The sequence below is a fragment of the Microtus oregoni genome, unplaced genomic scaffold (genome assembly GCF_018167655.1).
Source record: "Microtus oregoni isolate MIOR12 unplaced genomic scaffold, Mior012 000034F_ref0000314, whole genome shotgun sequence".
NCBI lineage: Eukaryota > Metazoa > Chordata > Mammalia > Rodentia > Cricetidae > Microtus > Microtus oregoni.
The window spans coordinates 6605996-6624873 of NW_024543093.1; the positions used below are offsets into that span (position 1 = coordinate 6605996).

The following is an 18878-nucleotide window of genomic DNA, read 5'->3' on the forward strand; positions in this document are numbered from 1 at the left end:
CATCCCACACCCCGCGAGGCGCCGGAGGCCCGGGGACGAGCCCAGGCGGCGAGGTGAGAACTGGGCCGAGTGGCGCGGGTGGGTGGGGTCCCCCTGGGTGGGGTCCCCCGGAGCCCGCCGTCCCCACCCCACATCCCGAGGCAGAGACACCGACTGAGTGCCAAGCGGGAGAAGGAAGAGGAGCCTCGGTGCCCGGGTCAGGGAGGGACCCGCGTTCCCGTGACAGGTCCGCCGCCTGCCTCCCCGAGGACCAGGCTCAGCGAGAGGGCCCTGAGGCCTCCCTGTCACTGCTGCTGCACCCCGACACTGGGGTTGGGTTTGGCTGTCTCCATCCTCACTTGTGCGAGGCGTGTGTGCAGAGAGCTTTGGAAGCCTGCTCGTGCCTGGGGCCCCAAGTTAACTTTGTGTTGTGGGGCGAGTTATTGCATCTCTGGCTCGGCTGCCTCCTGTGTACGCAGCTGGGCGTTCCCACTACGCTGAAGGCACAGATGACCCGGGCGGACCCCGGCTGCTCCTCCTGGGCGGGAGGGAGGGCTAGCAGTTTTTAGAGCGTGCTTTTGGCGATGCTGGATGTTTAGTACTTGTTGTGTTTTGGATAATCACCTCCCAAGTCAATACTCGGTACCCTCCGCTAGTTTATCTATCCACCGAGAACAACCCCAGCCCCGCCTTGGACTAGTTCGTTGAGAGTGAGAGTTTTCAGTAGAAGTATGGCATTTTTTAAAATACAGTGATCTGATGTGCATTCAAGCTGTGGGTCCTTTAGTCCAACCTGGACGTCCAAGGAAGGCTTTCTTAGAAGAGGCCTGAAGTAAGTTGTGAGAGGCAAGTAGCTGCCAGGAGGCTTATGAAATAAGTTCTGTGGGAGGAAAGGTTGGAGCACAGCCTAAGAGCACATGGGGAGCGCAGTGCTTCGCGTTCCTGAGGGATGAAGTGAGTGTGTAGCAGCTTGTGGAAGACAAGCTTAAAAGTGGGTGGAGAGCCTTGAGTGTCTTGCCAGAGAGATCTGACCTTCTTTAGTCCGTTAATGTGAGGAGCCAGTGAACGCTTTCCTGCAGGCTCTCTGACTTGTATTTGAAGGAAGTCTTTGCCATTGATTTGGCTAAACTGTGGGGGCAGTCCAGTCCTGTAGGACACGATCATTTATCCTAAGAGCTGGCTCAGTGGTTACCAGCCTCTACTGCTCTTGCTGAGTTCCAAGCACCCATATCCAGTGGCTTAACACTAGCTCCAGGGGGACCCTACTCCTATGCAGTGTTTTGTTTGTTTTTGTTTTTAAGGTAAAGACATCTTATCTACAAAGTATCTTTGTGGGTTCCTTAAATGTGTCAGATTGTGTACTTGGGCATTTTCTGTAGATTGAGGATTCATCACCTTCATGTTGCAAAGAATGCCATTAATCCTGCAAAGATGTGGGGCTGGTTACAGAGCCGAGGCAGAGAGCTCTGCTCTGCTGTGCACTCTGGGACCCGTGTGCTTAATTGGATGTGGGGGCTGAAGATCAAGGAGGGACTGGTGACTTTCTGGCTTCTATCAGTGATGGCTTAATTGCCTGAGTAGGAGAGACGAGGGAGGAGCATGTCTGGAGGGAGGGTGGGATGCTCAGTCTTTGACAGTTTTGCATTTGGTGAACCTGTGTAACACCCAGCTGACACAGCATCCCCAGGCTCATTTTTATATGTGAATAACTTAGAACCAAGAGTAATTTGCTTAAGTACATGCATCCAGAATAGCAGGAGATACCAAAGACTAACCAATAATCTTTCCCCCTCGAGTTCTGGGATTGATGCTGGGAAGTAAGTTTTCATGATATCCAAATCATTGCCAAGGGTTTGTGGGTACACTTCAGGATTCTACAAACAATAGAACCAGATTTCATTTATTTGTTCTTGGTTTTTCAAGACAAGGTTTCTCAGTGTAGCAGCCTTGGCTGACTTGGAACTCTCTCTGTAGACAAGGTTGGCGTCAAACTCAAAGAGATCCACCTGCCTCTGCCTCCCAAGTGCTGGATTAAAGGCATGCACCACCACTGCCCGGCTCTGTGCCAGTTTTAAAGCTGCATGGTGAAAGCAAGACCGACATCCCATTGTACCAAATAAGCGGAGCCTTCCCCTTACCGTTATTTTCTAAATAATACATCATAACAGCTAGTTCTGTAGCATTTACATTAGATATAAGCTGAGGTTCAGCTCAGTGGCGCGTGCTTGCCTAGTTACACTAAATAATTTAGAAGTGACGTAAAGTGCAAGGGCAGGGTGTGTGCGTGTGGGTTATAGGCATTTGGTGCAGGGCAGGGTGTGGTGCAGGGCAGGGTGTGTGCGTGTGGGTTATAGGCATTTGGTGCAGTTATGGAACGGATCCTCTGTAGATACCAAGAGGTCTGCACTAAATATAATGCACCTACGGATGTCACCAAGCAACAATTTCATGGTGCTTTCTGCCACTGGGTTAACCTAGGTGGGCGCAGGCCTGGGAATAGGGGCTCCTGCTGTCAGCCCCTCCCTACAGGCGTCTTTGTGCATGGAGCCATCCTGTGCGGCAACTTCTGCCCCGGAGTCAACAGCCTTTTCACATTCAGTTTTCCTCATGGGAATTATTGTTCTCCAATAGTTGGATTTTTCTTATTGATCTACTCATTCCCACTAAAAATGAACACCCCCCCCCACACACACACACACTCCTGGGTCAGCTTTGTCCTTGTGCCATGAGTCCCCAGCACCTAGGTGCTTGTTACCTGTCTTTGGGTTTCTGTTGCTATGAAGAGACACCATGACGACGGCAACTCATATAAAGGAAAACATTTAATTAGGGTGGCTTGCTTACAGTTCAGAGGTTCAGCCCATTATCATCATGATGGACATGGCGACATACAGGCAGACATGGTGCTGGAGAAATATGTTAGAGTCCTACGTCTTGCAGGCAACAGGAAATGGTCTGTAACACTGAGTGGTATCTTAAGCATAGGAGTCCTCAAAGTCCGCCTCCAAATGAAGCACTTCTTCCAACAAGGCCACACCTCCTAAGAGCGCCATGTCTGTTGGAACCACCACAGTGCCCACTCAGGACTGAGTGAACGAGTCAGCCCTTCTTGCTACAAATAAAGTGAGCATTGAGAAGGAGCTTGGGTGCAAGGCTGACCAAAGGCTCAGGTGCAGGCTGCCATGGCAAGGAGCCCAGAAGGTGGGTGGAGAGTGGGTGCTACAAGAACAAGCAGAAGCTCTGAGCCTGACTTGGGTCCTCTACCCACTACCTGTTTCCTCCCTCTGCCAGGTCCGCTCTTCAGCCTGGAAGGGACTGGGCATATCAGGGGAAGGGGAGCTGCTGTACAAATCGCTGTGTGCAGGACCTTGGAGAACAACACCAAGTAAGTGTTTGGTTCTGGTAAAACATGATCTATCGAGATCAGTTTTAGGCAAAATGTATTAGGATTGTCTTCCTCAAAAATTCTGAGTTGAAAATCGGGTCAGGACTCCCTCATCTATAAAATGTAGACTGTACCCACCTTCCTTAAGCTCCTGCTTTTTCTGGGTGCAGGGAGGTGAGGAGCTGACTCTTAGGAGTGCTTTTTATGTTGGATTTTTACTTAAAGGCCTTTCTCTATGGAAAGAAAAGGGCACATTTCAGGCATGAAATGTAGTCCCTGCCTGTCACCCCAGCCCTTGGGAAGCTCCGACAAGAGGATCATGAGTTTAAGTTTAGCCTGGGCTACACAGCAAGATTCTGTCTCAAGGGGTGTGGTGGTGCATGCCTATAATCTCTACATCCTAGATCTCTGCAGAGGTGGAAGAATCAGGAGTTCAGGATCATCCTAGGTCATACATTGAGTTCAAGGCCAGCTTAGCCTGAGAGACCATGTCTCACAATACTAGGGGCATGAGTGTGTGTGTGTGTGTGTGTGTGTGTGTGTGTGTGAGTGTTGGCACAGTCTTCATCTAGGATGTGCAGATGCTCTTACCCTGCCACTCTCCCAAGTACCTGAGGTCACTGGATCTCAGTATCTTGGTTGATAATGTGTCATATGTTTTATTTTCGTCATTCTGAATCAACTGAAAAGTAAGGCATCTATCTGGATCTTTGAGAACTGGGTGATGTGTGTTTGTCTGAGAAAAAAGTACTTTTCAGCTATGACTGCTGACAGGGTTTTTTGTTTGTTCACATTTTGTAAATTTTTAAAATAATTACTTGTTTTTATGTGTATTAGTGTTTTGCCTGTAATGTATGTATATGAGCCACATGTGTGCCTGGTGCCTGAGGCCAGAAAAAGGCATTGGATTCCCTGGAACTGGAGTTGTGGACTTTTGTGAGCTGCCGTATGGGTGCTGGGAGCTGAACTCAGCAACTGCTCTTCACCGTTGAGCCAACTCTGCTACCCTGGTTTTTTGTAAATTTTATGTATGCATATATGTATGTATTTAATGTGTATGTGTCCTTTGTGTGTATACACAATAGGTATGCAGTTAAACATCAGAGACCAGAAAAGTACACTGGTTCTTCCGGAGCTAGGACTGCGGTGGTTCTGAGCCACCTGAGGTCAGTGCTGGGAACCGAAATCAGGTCCTCTAGCAGGCGGCAGGCACTCTAACTCTCCTTGCCTTCTGTAAGTCTTTAAGGGAGCAATAGGGAGTGAGCCAGGTTCTCACACATTGCTGGGCAAGTGCTGAACCACAAAGCCACATTCCCAGAGCAGCACCCGAGGGAAGTAAGGCGAACATATCCACAGGCCTGGAAAGGCTGATGGTTTCTGTCTGTGCTGTGTGGAACATGATCTGTTGCTGATTTTCCTTCTGTTTGCTTTTTTTTGTTTTGTTTTGGAGACCCGATCTATGTAGCCCTGGCTGGCCTATAACTCACTGTATAGACCAGGCTGGCCTCAAACTCAGAGATTCGCCTGCCTCTGCCTCCCGAGTGCTGGAATTGAAGGCACGTGCGCCTCCACCGGGCTGATGTTGCTTTTCTTGACAGCACTGGAAACACTTCTTCCTCCAGGGCGTCATCTTGGGATCAAGCTATGGTGAAAGATGTTTCGCAAAGGCAAGAAGCGGCACAGCAGCAGCAGTTCCCAGAGCAGTGAAATCAGCACAAAGAGCAAGGTTAGAGAAGAGGGCGGTCATAGGCACAGAGCGCTGAGGGCGGCACTCCTAATTGGCTCTGGGCAGAGTGCTGGCAATGCCAGGACCCAAGTCATCACCTTACCTGACACTCTGTGTTTGCTCAAACTTTATTATTTTGGTAATTTTCTGAAATTCTTAAATTCATTCAACTAAATGGGACTAAAGCTATGTGTGGTATCATTAAAACACACTGATTTAATATTTTTTTAAAAAAATACTTTTTAAACTTTTTGTTTGAGAGATTGAGGTGAGTGTGTGCCTCAGCACACATGTGGAGGTCAGAGGAACAGTTGGCAGGAATTAGATCTAGGCTTCTGTCCCAGTTAGAGTTTCTATTGCTGTGAAGAGACACCATGACCATGGCAACTCTTATAAAGGAAAACATTTAATTGGGATTGGCTTACAGTTCAGAGGTTTAGTCCATTGTCATCATGGCAGGGAGCATGGTGGCATGCAGGCAGACAGACATGGTACTGGAGAAAGAGCTGAGAATTCTACATCTTTGCTCTGCAGGCAACAGGAAGTGAACTGTGTGCTGATTGTAGCTTGAGCATAGGAGACCGCAAAGCCTGCCTCCACAGTGACACACTTCCTCCAACAAGGCCACGTCTCCTAACAGTTCCACTCCCTATGGGCCAAGAATTCAAACACATGCATCTGTGGGGGGCATTTCTGTTCATATCACAGCTTCTACTGTGTAGGGACTGAACTCAGGTTGTCAGACTTGGGCAGCAAGTGCCCTTACCTCAGTGACTTGCATGCAGCCTCTTTTCTACTCCTCCTCCTGCAGATAGGGTCCCAGGTAGCTCAGGCTGGCCTCATACTCACAGCAAGGAGCCCTGCAGCATAACCTTCCTCTCCTGATCCTCCCCTCCCATGTGCGGGAATTACATGCATGGGCCAAAATGCCTGACTATACTTTTTAATTATTTTTTCAAGATTTAATTTTAGTTATCTCTGTATAAATGGGGAGTTATATGCAGGGGAGTGTGGCTGCCTACAAAGTCTAAAAGAAGGCACTGGAACCCAGAGACTGGAGCAATGGTTCTGAGTTGCTGTGGGTGCTGGGAACTGAACTCAGGTCCTCTAGAAAAGCTGTACCATTTCAGCAGCTCATAAAATATTATCTTTAAAAGATAGAAATTGCAGGCACTGAGGGGTGAGATCTCCCGGAGTCTAGGGTTCGTTGTGCACTTAACAGCCTCTCACAGCAAGCTCAGTTAAGTCCTATGGACCAGAGACTGAAGGCTGCCTGGCAGTACCAGCGGATTTATGGAGCACACACCTTCTAAATCAGGCTTTCCCCGAGCGCCTTTTCTAAAGACACAGTGACACCAACAGTGGAGTCCGGTGGAACCAAACATGCCGTTTTGTTGTTCTGTTTACATCTACAGCCATGCTGTCTGACAACCGCGAGCCTGCTGCAGCCAGAAACTAGGGGGATAATTGCATAGGACCAGATTAGGAACGGGGACATTCGGTTTCTCTCAGAGCTGGACAGGGACGTTGCTCACCGGCTGGCTTTCTACACAGGGGTTCTTTTGAGGTTCCATGGAAATAACAGGACAGCAGAGGCTCCGAGTATAAGGCAGAGTCAGAGAGGGGAGCTAGTGGCTGAGCCCTAAACTGAAGATGCTGACCACATGTATATCTGTTGTCACGTGGTTTCCAGAGCAGTCATGTGTCATGTGTTGCTGTGGAAAATGTCTTCAGCTGCAGTCAGTCTGCTTGAACACTTGACCAGATACTGTGTCAGCTCAGCTTAGTAAGAACTTGCATCAGAGAAGACATACATACGTCTTACTGTGTTTCTTCTCAGTCTGTGGATTCCAGCCTTGGGGGTCTTTCAAGATCCAGCACTGTCGCCAGCCTTGATACAGACTCCACCAAAAGCTCAGGTATGAGGGCCGGGTGACCTGATGGCTGACCTTGTGTTTATTCTCGTGGCTCTGTGTGGCAGAGCTAGGTCTCCTTTCCTGGTTTTTCTCCCCTTGCCACTTCTGGGCAGTTCAGACTTGGTGAGACAGGGGAAGGGCTGTGTGGTAGGAGCCTGCCAAAGGCACGCAGACAAAGTGTCCTCAGTGCATCTGAGAGCAAGCATTTGAAAGCATCTGGGCCAAGGACTTAGCAGTTTTAAAACCGCCTTTTAATAGGTAGCAGAGACTGAATTATATTTGGGCTTAAATGGTTTTAGAGATTGGGCAGGTGTTAGTGGCGAAGGGTTTAGGACCCACTAACCTCAAAGGCTGCCTCCAGAGACCCTCACTGAGATGACAGCTGACACAGGCAAATGAGGCCATTTGTCCCAGACACAGCCGCATGAAATTGGTAGCGCCTTAGAAATTAAGAGACTCCTAATCGAGCTCTATAAATAGCTGGTAATTGGAAGTACAGCGCATTCATTCTCACTACACCTAAACTAATGTTGTCACATAGAAGTCATTATCTTGACCTCCGGGTGTCAAGAGGTTGGCATTGTTTCCATACACAAACAGAGTAAACATAATTGCACTGCACTTCCTTAGCATGGCAGGTGTCACAAGTGGTTGGTGGGAGTTTCCGAACTAGCTAGAGTTTGTTTCCTTCTGTTACGGGACTTCTGACTTTATCTTATATATACATGTTTAAATATATAGATCTGAATGATAGAGCAGGCGTCCTGAATCATGAAATAAAGTAGAAGGAATCCAAAGTAGTAGTTATATATTATAAGGTAGCATTTCCTATCTAATTGACTTTTAAATTTTTACTCATTTTGAAATGAAGGTTATCAGTATTTATTTGCCCTAGTCATTGAGGCTTTTCTATATCAGTCGATCGCTGAGGAAAGAGTGTTAATAAAATTTTAAGTTCCTCCCTGTTATACCAAGAAATCTTCCATTTAGAAACTAGTAGCTAAGAAGCTGGGTGCAGACGCAGGCATGGAAGTGCCCACTTTTAATCCCAGTGCTTAGAGGCAGGTGAATCTCTATGAGTTTGAGGCCAGCTTGGTCTACATAGTAAGTTCCAGGCTAGCCAGAGCTAGACGGTTAAGACCCTGCTTCGAAAGCCAGTTAAAAAAAACAAAAAGCTAACTTGGTGGTGGTGTACGCCTTTAATCCCAGCACTCTGAGAGGCTGGGACAGGCAGCTCTCTGTGCTTCTGAGCCATCCTGGTGAACAGAGGGAGTTTGTTTCAAAATTGGTTTGTTTGAAACGGGCCAGGGATGGCTCAGAGGCTAAGAGCACTGGCTGCTTTTGCAGAGGGCCCTGGTTTGATTCCCAGGTACTATATGGCAGCTTACAACTGTCTGCAACTCCATGTCCAGGGGATCCGTTCCCCTTTTCTGGCCTTTGCAGGTAAAGCACCTGCACAAGTAAAATCAAAAGAAATCTTCTAAAAAGAGAAAACCTTCTGTAAAGTAGGCACTGTTGTTCGTTTCTATTATAATCTTAGGACAAAGCAACAGTTTAGACACGTGTGCCGAGTTTCGAATAAAGTATGTTGGTGCCATCGAGAAACTGGACCTGTCTCAGGGGAAGAGTCTCCAAGGACCACTAGACCTGATAAACTACATAGATGTCGCCCAGGTGAGTGACAGAACAAAACCTGACTCCAGTGGAAGCCTCTGGCTGTGCTGGTGCTGAACGTATGTTGAAGGAGAATGTTTCCCTGGGTCCACTGCACGGTGCTCACCATCTGTGGCTGGAGCCTGGCGCTCATCCTGGGGCAGCTTTGAGTCTTAGACTGTGCAAGGTGCCCTGACATGGAGCCGCATGGGGGAAAGTTTCTTTACCCAGGCTTAAAACGTTTACATTATCTGGTTGACCTGGCTCCTGGTTTACTGAAGAACTGATTGTGCTCACTGCTTGGACGATAGATTCTTCTAAAACAATCTGTCAAAGCCTTTCTCTACTGAAATGGTTTCACTGATTTAAAAACTCATGTCATGGACCAAAAATATCTTTAGTTGTTATTGTTTTGTTTTTTCCAGATAGTTACTTTCTGTAGTTCTGGCTGTCCTGGAACTCTAGATCAGACGGGCCTTGAACTCAGAGATCCAACTGCCTCTACCTCCTGAATGCTGGGATTAAAGGTGTGTACTACCAAGCCCAGCATGTGTCTCATTTTTTTATAATCCATTTCTACAAGAATTAAGGTGAGAGGGGCTTCAAAAATGTACTCAGGTCAGGAAAATAAAAATACAAAAATTATCATAGAGCTGGAGAGGTAGCTTGGTGGCTAAAAGCTCTGGCTGCTTCCGCAGAGGTCCCAGGTTCTGTTCCAGGACCAAGATGGCACTCACAGCCACCTTAACTGCAGCTCCAGAGGACCAACCCTCTCTTCTGGCTTCCCCAGGTACTGCATGCTCATGGCACATATACATACATGCAGGCAAAACACCCACATACATTGATAGATAGATACATAGATATCTTGTAATTATATATATATATATATATATATATATCTTACAAAATTCTACATGTAGCAAAATTAAGGTAGCACCATACTGTTTATAAAATAAAATTATGCTGGGCAGTGGTAGCGCACACCTTTAATCCCAACACTTGGGAGGCAGAGGCAGGCAGATCTCTATGAGTTTGATGCCAGCCTGGTCTACAAGAGCTAGTTCCAGGGCAGCTAAGACTATTCCACAGAGAAGCCCTGTCTCAGAAACCCCAAAATAAATATATAAATATGAGATCTATACTCATAACTTTACACTTCAGGAGGCAGAGACAGGTGGATCTCTGTGAGTTCAAGGCCATCATGGTTTGTATAGGAAGAGCCCCAGAACATCCAGGACAACACAGAGAACCCAAAGTCTCTTAGTCACAGAGACTGGGCCTACTGACTCCTATCTTTGTAGCCATAAAGAAAGGTACTTACAAGGAAAAATAGTGACTCTAATTTGCAATTTAGCAGAACTTTTGATAGAGCCTGTTCTTATCACTGCATAAGACTTGGAATATGGTCATTCAAACAGCCTAAGTGACAAGTACTCTGTTATACGAAAGATGTTCAAAATTACATTAGCGCTCCCTCCGTTCTTTGAGAATGGCCGGATGGCTCATCCACTGCAGAGCTTTTATTTGATAAAGCGCCATTATTGATAGCCGCATTATTTTGAGTCTGAGATCTGTGAGAATGATTGGCAAGGCATTACAGATACTCAGAGGGCCAGGAATTGAGGCATCTGGCCATGGCTCAATTACTGTAATTCATCAACTCCACAAAAGCATTTGCAATGCAGAACACCTATTATCTGCCAGCAATATCTTCTTGAGAGAAGACAAATTAGGCAGCATTCTTAGGTAGATGGGGCCGGCTGATGGGTATGATCGGTTATCACCGCTGCTTTGTTTCTCAAGAGCTCATCCTGCTGATAGATGACTTTCTGAGCTTTGTTAACTCATCAACAGCTTGTCACCTGGAGCCCTGGGATCCTTAGCTAGCAAGATGTATCTCAGCAGTCAGAAAACACCATGTCCCCCGCTACCCAACTTCCTCCTCACTCCTTGTGCTGACGTGAAGATGAGCTTTGAGGATCTGTAAATCTAAATAGTGTAAATTTTGCTTCTTTTAAGACAAGGCACACACACAGTCCTGGCTGTCCTGAAACTGCGTACCGGGCTGGCCTTGAACTCACAAAATCCTCCTACCTCTGCCTCCTGAGTGCTGGGACTAAAAGCTTGTGCCAACATTCCTGGTTTAATAGTGTAAGTATTTTAATGTCACCAGGATCTGTGGCTAGGATCTCCATTTATCATTAGGGTTTACATCACAAAGGACAGAAAAGTACAGAGAGGATCGATCTGAATTTGGGGGAAATGCTTGTGTAGACGGAACCCTAAAGGGCCCAAGGCTGTGACAACCAGAGACCAGAAGCAACTAATCAAACTTGAGGGGACTGTGCCATTTTAATGTGTGCACTGTGATTTATTTCCACTCTGCAGCAAGATGGAAAGTTGCCTTTTGTTCCCCTGGAGGAGGAGTTTATTCTGGGCGTTTCGAAGTATGGCATAAAAGTCTCAACCACAGATCAGCATGTAAGTGCAGCGCCCGTTCTAGGGAACCGGGAGCCCTAGCCTTTCAGGGTGCACTTGGACCTGGGTCTCCCGGGTCCTGGGTGGTTGCTGGTGTTAAGCTCTGCCTATTCCTTAGGGACAGCAGGGGCTTCTTTTGTATTTCCCACATATGTGCAGGCACCAGTGTGTGTCATGTAGGGACTCCATGTCATTTGAAAGTAGCTGCTGGTTGACGTGGAGGCCAGAGGTGAGGACAGTATAGCTGACCTTGTTCCTATTTCTCTGGGTCTAAACAGGAAAATGGGATCCCGAGAGCAAGCCACCCCATAACTAGGCATACCAGGGTCCCTTGGGCTGGGAAGCTGTGTAGTTCTTTCTCCCAGATCTACGGACCCGTCTTTTCAAGCCTCCCAGTGCACTTTACATGGGGAAAATGTGTTTTCTGAGAACTGCGAAACGCTGGCAGCCATGTCCCAGCTTTCTGAAGGTCTTGTGATTTCCACAGGGTGTTCTGCATAGGCATGCCCTGTATTTAATCATCCGGATGGTGTGCTACGACGATGGCCTAGGAGCCGGGAAGAGCTTGCTGGCACTCAAGACCACAGATGCAAGCAATGAAGAATACAGCCTGTGGGTTTACCAGTGCAACAGCCTGGTGAGACATCTTGTTCTTGTTCAGCAGGTGACACGGTGACTGTGACTCTCCCACAGCTTGCAAAGGTTCTCCCAAGTGGTCATCAGCAAGCAGGAGTAAACCCTGGGTCAGCAGCTACTCAGGCTGGGTACTGCTCCTGCCGAGCAAGCTACACTGACCCGGGCTGGGTCGGGGCTCCCTCCACTCCTGAGCTGCCATCCTCTCAGGCTCAGGGCTTAGTAGCAGCCATTACTGTCTGCCCATCTCAGGAATGTTCACGGGCTGGGCAGGTGCTGTAGATTTCAGGGGAAGTAATGAGGAATTCGGGAAAGTCAGGTAGTTTCCAGAGAGATGTGTCATCTCTGTTCTCACTCTGTCTTTTTGTCCATTTCCTTGAGAATTCTGTGCACTTTGTTTTGATCATATTTGCAGCAGTGTTTCTCTTTGTACAATGCAGGAGCAAGCCCAAGCAATCTGCAAGGTCTTATCCACAGCCTTTGACTCTGTGTTGACATCTGACAAGTCCTGACCTCTGTAGTCCCATGGAAACTGGCCCATCTGAGAGCTCGCCTGGTCCTGCATCTTTCTGCTTTGGATCTGCAGTGGTGACCTATGAGAGGGCGTAAAGCCCCGACCCAGTGTTCTAAAGGAAGTGTAACGTGTGAAATATCAGTGGCCACGCAAAGGTGTCACGAACAGTAGGATAACTTCCAATAAATTACCTACTTTCTGGGCTAAAAGGAAACCTTGGGGCTGGACAGATGGCTAAGAGCACTTGCAGAGGACTTGGGTTCAGTTCCCAGCACCCACAAGGTGGCTCAAAACTGCCTGTGACTCCAGTTCCAAGAGAGCTGACTTCCCCTTCTGGCTTCCTCAGGTACCAGGCATACATGTGGTGTACAATACATACATGCAGCCAGTCAATGCATACATATAATAAAATCCAAAAATAAGATAAAGAAACTTCTGTTGTCTTTTTAAAATGTACCCAGACTTACTTAATACTGATGTATCATAGACAATTGCATCTTCACAGACGACTGAATGAGACTTGCATACTGTACCGACCCAGAGACTCGGGGTTACTTGCTTGGAAGTCTGGGTTAGGGGCAGGCATAGGCGTGAACTAGGGACCTCGATTTCACATGACTTGGAGTAGCGACAGCAGTGTCAAGATGAAAAGCACCCTAACTGAAGGGTCCCATCCGTATACTACCCAGCACACGGGAGTTCATCTCAGAGTCCAGAGGACCTTGGAGGGCATCTGCTGGTTTTCACAAATGGGTTTAAAAGGATCTTATGGTTCACACCCTCTCTGCCAAGTACCAAGAGCTAATACTTGATAGAGGAAAACCATGTCCATTTAAAAGTACTTTATTTTTTTTCCAGTCAAATGACTGGTTAACAGGAAGTCAATTTATTAAACATGCTCTAATTATAAATCACTGCATTAGGACAATGAAAATAATCCGTTTAGGTTCTACAGTATATACAGTTGCGCTGCAACTAGACCAAAGAAACCGAGTGAATGAATTGAGTATCACACATCTCAAAATAGCATTCTAGGCTGCAGCTCATCCTCACCCTCAACAGATCACACTAGTCTGCGCACCATATTCTGAGTCCTCTTCCCTCCAAGTCAGACCTGATGGAAAGTGGCAAAAAAATAAAATAAAAATAAAAATGAAGCCCGAATTCCACGGCCAACACTCATGAAATGTAAACTTTAAATATAAATAGATATCTACAATGTTTTCCTTTCAGTTACTTTTTCTTCTCAGTTTGCAGAGAGCAAATAAGAAAGGATAATAGGAGGGAAGTCGATTAAATTTCTCTTCTGGTAGAAAGCACTATCCGTTACCACACAGTAGCACCACCAGAAAGTGGGAAAATGTTTCCTAGGCATTTAAGTACCAGGGAACCTGATAGGTTAGCTTGGGACCGGAGTTCCAATGTTGATAAACATCAACGTGATTTCTCAGAGAGAGAGCTGGCACCAGGTCACCAAAAGGACAATACAGATGCATGGGGGGTGGGGGCACTGTAAAAGAGGTACACTGTGCAAATGCATCTGCCCATCCTCTCGGGTCTACGAGAAGAGTGGCTAGAAGGGCTTAAACGACAGAAATGAGAGTAGTGAATGTAACAAGTAGTGTTGAGAAGGGGCGGGGGAGAGACTGACCTTAAATACAGATCTAACATGTTTTTACCCAGAATCTGAAAGACAGGAGGCAATCACTATATAGCATCATAAAACATTCCAGTTTGTCCTGATTGCTCTGAGACAAAGAAAGGGAAGCTCCGTGCTCGTAAGAGCCTTGCGCAGAGAGTACAGACGGAGCTGCTTCAATCAGGTGTTACCTCGACAGCATCACTGCCTTGTTGCCAAGCCTACACTTCAGTCCGTTCCTTTTGCTCACACTCCAGCTCCGGTTCACACCCTATACTCGCCTCTTTATTCCGAAAGCGTGCCAGAATTTCCCATCTCTCTACCGTGACTTTTATGCTTACAGTTATTAATAGAGGTATGGCAGTCAAGTTCATGAAACAAATGAGTTTTGATTTCTATCATATACAACCTAGTCCCCCACCCCCACCCCACATATTGTAAGTTTCAAAGTTACGTGAGGCCTTACATAGTGTAACTGGGATGTCTGGGGGGTACTGGGCTCCCCAGGATCTACAGATTTCTGATATGCTCTTGAATACAAACAACTGAACAGGCTAAAAACAGTGTGGCTACCATTCCTTTTGGAGAATCCTATTAAAGACAAGACACTAAGCAGAGCAGGTGTCCTTGGGGGCTGGGAGGGGAAGGCAGTGGCACACACCAGGACACAATGAGGCATCGGCCTCTCACTGTGGTCCGCACCTACTCGTATACAGTTGCTTTCTGAGTGACGGGGGACGTTGAAGGAGGCAAATCCTAAAACACCTAGGGCACACAAGCTGGTTTCAAGGGCTTTTTGCAATCCATCATCCTCAGTTTTCAACCAAACTCAGGAACTGCAATTTAAGAATACTGGTGCAGAACTGCTAAGAGTGCGATGTCCTACTAGCCCATCAGTAGTATGCCAGGTACGACTGCTCACGACAACGGGTCACACATACATGCAGGAGATCATGGCAGCTGCCACCTTGGGCTGGGGCCGGAAAAGTACAAGGCTAACGTGTAAATTGCCGAGTCGCTTTAAACAGACACTGGCTGGGTTTCAGAGGAATATGTCTTACGGGGGAATGGATGGCATCTCTGGACAAAGTTCAGGGCACGGCAACAGACTGAAGCGGCACGGTCCGGCCTGCTGAGCCGACAGTGCCAAAGCTAAGCAATGGCACAACCACGCCAAGGAAAGCTAAGGAATCCCCAAATTCGTCTAAGCAGTTTTAGGCTTAGCTACTCCTGAAAATGCAGGATCCTGGGTCTAGAGTTAAAATAGCCTTTTGCCTCCTTGCTCTTAGGACATTTGGCTTTTCCTAGTAAAAGTATAGCAATGTTGCATGAAAACCACAACCTATAAAAAAGAATCCGCTTGAATATAAAAACTGCCTTTGAGTTTTCAGAACAAAATGGTACTGTGAGACGATGGGCGGCCATACGGCAGGATCTTGGTATCAATGACAAAATGGAACGTCGTGATGAAAGAAAGGCCTTCTGCTCAGTAGCAACTCAGTCAGCAATAAAGTGCACAAAAGAGACAGGAAAGGCTCCTTTGCGGCTGGGGTCTCCATCGATGTGGCCGATCTGAAACGAGCAAGTTTGGGTCATAAACGTTAGCGACTCAGAGGGGCAGCACATACTTGCTTGTGCAGAGGAATTTCTTCTGCCCGAGAATGACGGAAAAACAGCTAAGCCATTTCTTTCCTTCCCACCTGTGCTTGCCTCCTTCCACAAGCCTCATACACCCTCAGACGGCTACAGGGGAGCAGAGAGATGTTGCCCCCGGGCCACAGCAGGACGGAAGACACCAGGGGAGTCATCTTGGATCCACTCCCACTTCGTCTGTGAATGAAGAAACTGTACTCAAAGTCATAAAACTTGGCCAAAGTAATGATGTGGCCCCATTCCTATTTCATCAGGCATTTGTAGAAAGGCTTTAAAAAAATTCAGTCTGGGTAAATAGCATAAATTTTTATGTATAATCCCATGTGTAATCTCAACCATGTTCATGATATTAGCAAATTGTCAAACTATACTTTTTTTTTTTCCCAGATTGCCACCGAGAACCCTGGGTCCTCAGGAGAGGCAGGCTCTGTAGTCATGGTAACATTTACTTCTTTTGTGGCTGTCCGGATTTTCCATGCTCTTGGAAACAGACGCTTTCCATTGGGTTAAGACTGGGTCAGGTTGGAATCCATCCACCACACAGGATGAAATACAGTCTGATTCCAATCCTGCTTCCTGGTGGTAGGTGTTGGTGGGTGTGCATGTGGAGGGGTGAGGCCAGGTTCCCGGAGCCCAGTGATGGACTCTGCCCAGGCCCAGCCATGCGCGGGAGTTCCTCAGCAAACAGGAGGAAGGTGTGTGGGAGCTGAGGTGCCGAGGAAAGTGATGGGAATGGGCTTCTTCCCTTAGTGGCTTCAAGAAACGTGACAGAAACTACCAGCAGTGATGCTGCAGGGTGGAGCCACAGACCCACCAGAGAACTTGGGGCTTAAGCTGCAGCAGGGACAGGCAGCTACAGATGGATCAGGTCAAACTCCTTGTGGCTGACAAGCAAAGTGCCTCCCCAAGTCCCAAGGGACCTTTTGAAACACTTGGTATCTACAGGGCAGGGCCCCGAGTGCCCACTGGGTGGCAGTCCGTGCCGAGCTCTTTCTATGCACACTCCATTCCATGGGTTCATCCCTACACCCTCATCCCCAGCCTACCACCCATATCATCCCTGCTGATCCCCATGGCATCTCGGCTGCAGTGCTGTGAACGACTCCCTTTCGGAGATCCTGCTGCCCAGGTCCCCCGCCTGTTAAGCGGCTGAGTTTGAATGACAGGGGCTTCTGGGAGAAGCTCAGTACCCACGCTGCTCTTGTACCAGCTGGATGCTGAGCAGGGTGTAGCTTGTGTTGGGATCAAAGTGACACAGGACTCTGCCCTGAGCCCAGCTCTCCGGATGCCTGGCTCCACACATTGGCAGTGGAGGGCTGCGTGTGGAATTTATGGCCACGACGCCCCCAGTTCAGGTCAAGGGTGCTCTGGAAATGGAGCTCGAGTGGCCCATCCATTATAATAGTGAGGCGTTCACCTAAGTGACGGGGGATGTCCTTCTGAATATTATTGGTTGATGAATAAAGCTGTTTCAATGGCTTAGCAGAGTAAAGATGGGTGGAAATTCAAACAAAGATACAGAGAGACAGACAGAAGACGGAGACAAGGAGACGCCATGTAGCCAGCCAAAGGAGAAAGATGCCAGGACATTCATTACCAGTGAGCCACAGCCTCGTGGCGATACATAGATTAATTGAAATGGGTTAATTTAATAGTTAGAGCTAGCCAGTAAGAAGCCTAAGACAGTGGCCAAACAACTGTAACTGATAATAAGCCTCAGAATGGTTATTTCATATATTTCATAAGTGGCTTCAGGAACAGGCAAGCAGAGGAAAACCAGTCCAGGGGGACCAGTGGGATGGTGAACACTTCTAGCTACACCCGAGGACAGATCAGGCCCACTTAGAGGATGTCCACACAGAAGACACCAGAGGATGTGGAAGGCACCGTATGCTAATCTGGTGGCAGCAGCAGACCCAGACAGCTTAGGCTGAGGGCTTCCCTTGTGCACAGCCCCCACGGCTCCACCCTGACTTGTGCACAGGCCCTATGCCCCCCTGACTTGTGCACAGCCCCCCCACGGCCCCACCCTGACTTATGCACAGGCCCTATGCCCCCCCTGACTTGTGCACAGCCCCCCCACGGCCCCACCCTGACTTATGCACAGGCCCTATGCCCCCCCTGACTTGTGCACAGGCCCTATGCCCCCCCTGACTTGTGCACAGGCCCTATGCCCCCCCTGACTTGTGCACAGGCCCTATGACCCCCCCTGACTTGTGCACAGGCCCTATGCCCCCGACTTGTGCACAGGCCCTATGCCCCCCCTGACTTGTGCACAGCCCCCCCCCATGGCCCCACCCTGACTTGTGCACAGGCCCTATGCCCCCCTGACTTGTGCACAGGCCCTATGCCCCCCTTGACTTGTGCACAGGCCCTATGCCCCCCCTGACTTGTGCACAGCCCCCCCATGGCCCCACTCTGACTTGTGCACAGGCCCTATGCCCCCCCTGACTTGTGCACAGGCCCCCCACGGCTCCACCCTGACTTGTGCACAGGCCCTATGCCCCCCTGACTTGTGCACAGGCCCTATGACCCCCCCCCCCCTGACTTGTGCACAGCCCCCACGGCCCCCAGACTCACCCACCACTCCTGATCTTCTTCTCCATCCACAATGATCACATCCCCCTCAGAGAAAGTCAGCTCATCTGGGTTGTCGGCCACGCAGTTGTAAAGCGCTTTGACTCGCTTGGGCTTGGCCTTGGTCTGTGTCAGAAGAGAAAGGGTGAGGGGCTATTGCAGGGGCCAGTGTGAGAGAAATACAAGGTCGTAGGTAGAGAACAAGCCTCTCTCTTCTGCTTGCCTCATGAGCCATGCACCTGGGCTGGGAAACTCACAGAGGTCAGGCAAGCCGGGATAAGCCTGGGAAATGAAACACCCGGGGTCTGGCACTCGTGGGGACTATACTGTGGCAGTGAACAGATGGTCAAGCTGGTCAGCTCCCCAGTCAAGAAACAGCACCAGAAAAAAGTCCTCAGGCCTCCGCCCAGGAGAAACAGAAAGCGTGGTTGCCTTGGAGCAATCCCAATGGGTAGAGCCAGGGACAGGATAGCAGGCTTGTTCACTTACCGCCTGTGACTTCCTAGGCATGGGTGCTGGGGGCTGCAGGGCCATGGCATTGGTCAGAGGACCTGGAGTTTCTGTTCAAAGAGATCAATCCTCTGCGTTAGGGCCACGACAAAGCAACTTTACAAGACACCCCCAGCCCTACCCCATCCATTTTAACTCTGAGACAGCAGCTGTAAGCGCCACAGAGTTGTGTCTAAAAGCAGGGCTCTCCGTGTATTTTGTGGTATCAAGAG

The 18878-nt window shown here is 48.4% G+C and overlaps 2 protein-coding genes across 7 annotated transcripts in view; one reads left to right on the top strand and one right to left on the bottom strand.

The window, feature by feature from the left end:
• The first annotated feature begins 7 nt into the window (after positions 1 to 7).
• Itgb1bp1 (integrin subunit beta 1 binding protein 1) lies at positions 8 to 12627 on the top strand. Of its 2 annotated transcripts, none has more exons than XM_041630455.1 (8): positions 8 to 53; positions 3271 to 3364; positions 4963 to 5090; positions 6931 to 7009; positions 8547 to 8680; positions 11051 to 11143; positions 11628 to 11777; positions 12214 to 12627. In XM_041630455.1, the coding sequence occupies exons 3-8, from the start codon at positions 5019 to 5021 to the stop codon at positions 12283 to 12285; spliced, it is 600 nt and encodes a 199-aa protein (XP_041486389.1). In that variant the 5' UTR covers positions 8 to 53; positions 3271 to 3364; positions 4963 to 5018; the 3' UTR covers positions 12286 to 12627. The 2 variants fall into 2 exon arrangements, with proteins under 2 accessions (XP_041486389.1, XP_041486390.1); XM_041630456.1 differs by having other exon boundaries at positions 12 to 53; positions 4987 to 5090.
• Positions 12628 to 13116: 489 nt separating this feature from the next.
• Positions 13117 to 18878, bottom strand: part of Asap2 (ArfGAP with SH3 domain, ankyrin repeat and PH domain 2) — a 151819-nt gene continuing 146057 nt past the window's right edge. For all 5 annotated transcript variants that reach the window (XM_041630275.1, XM_041630273.1, XM_041630274.1 and 2 more), the window contains 3 exons: positions 18646 to 18716; positions 18160 to 18282; positions 13117 to 15498 (listed from right to left, as the gene is read on the bottom strand). In XM_041630275.1, coding sequence (XP_041486209.1) covers positions 15424 to 15498; positions 18160 to 18282; positions 18646 to 18716 — 269 coding nt within the window. In that variant the 3' untranslated portion in view covers positions 13117 to 15423. The remainder of the gene's footprint in view (positions 15499 to 18159; positions 18283 to 18645; positions 18717 to 18878) is intronic.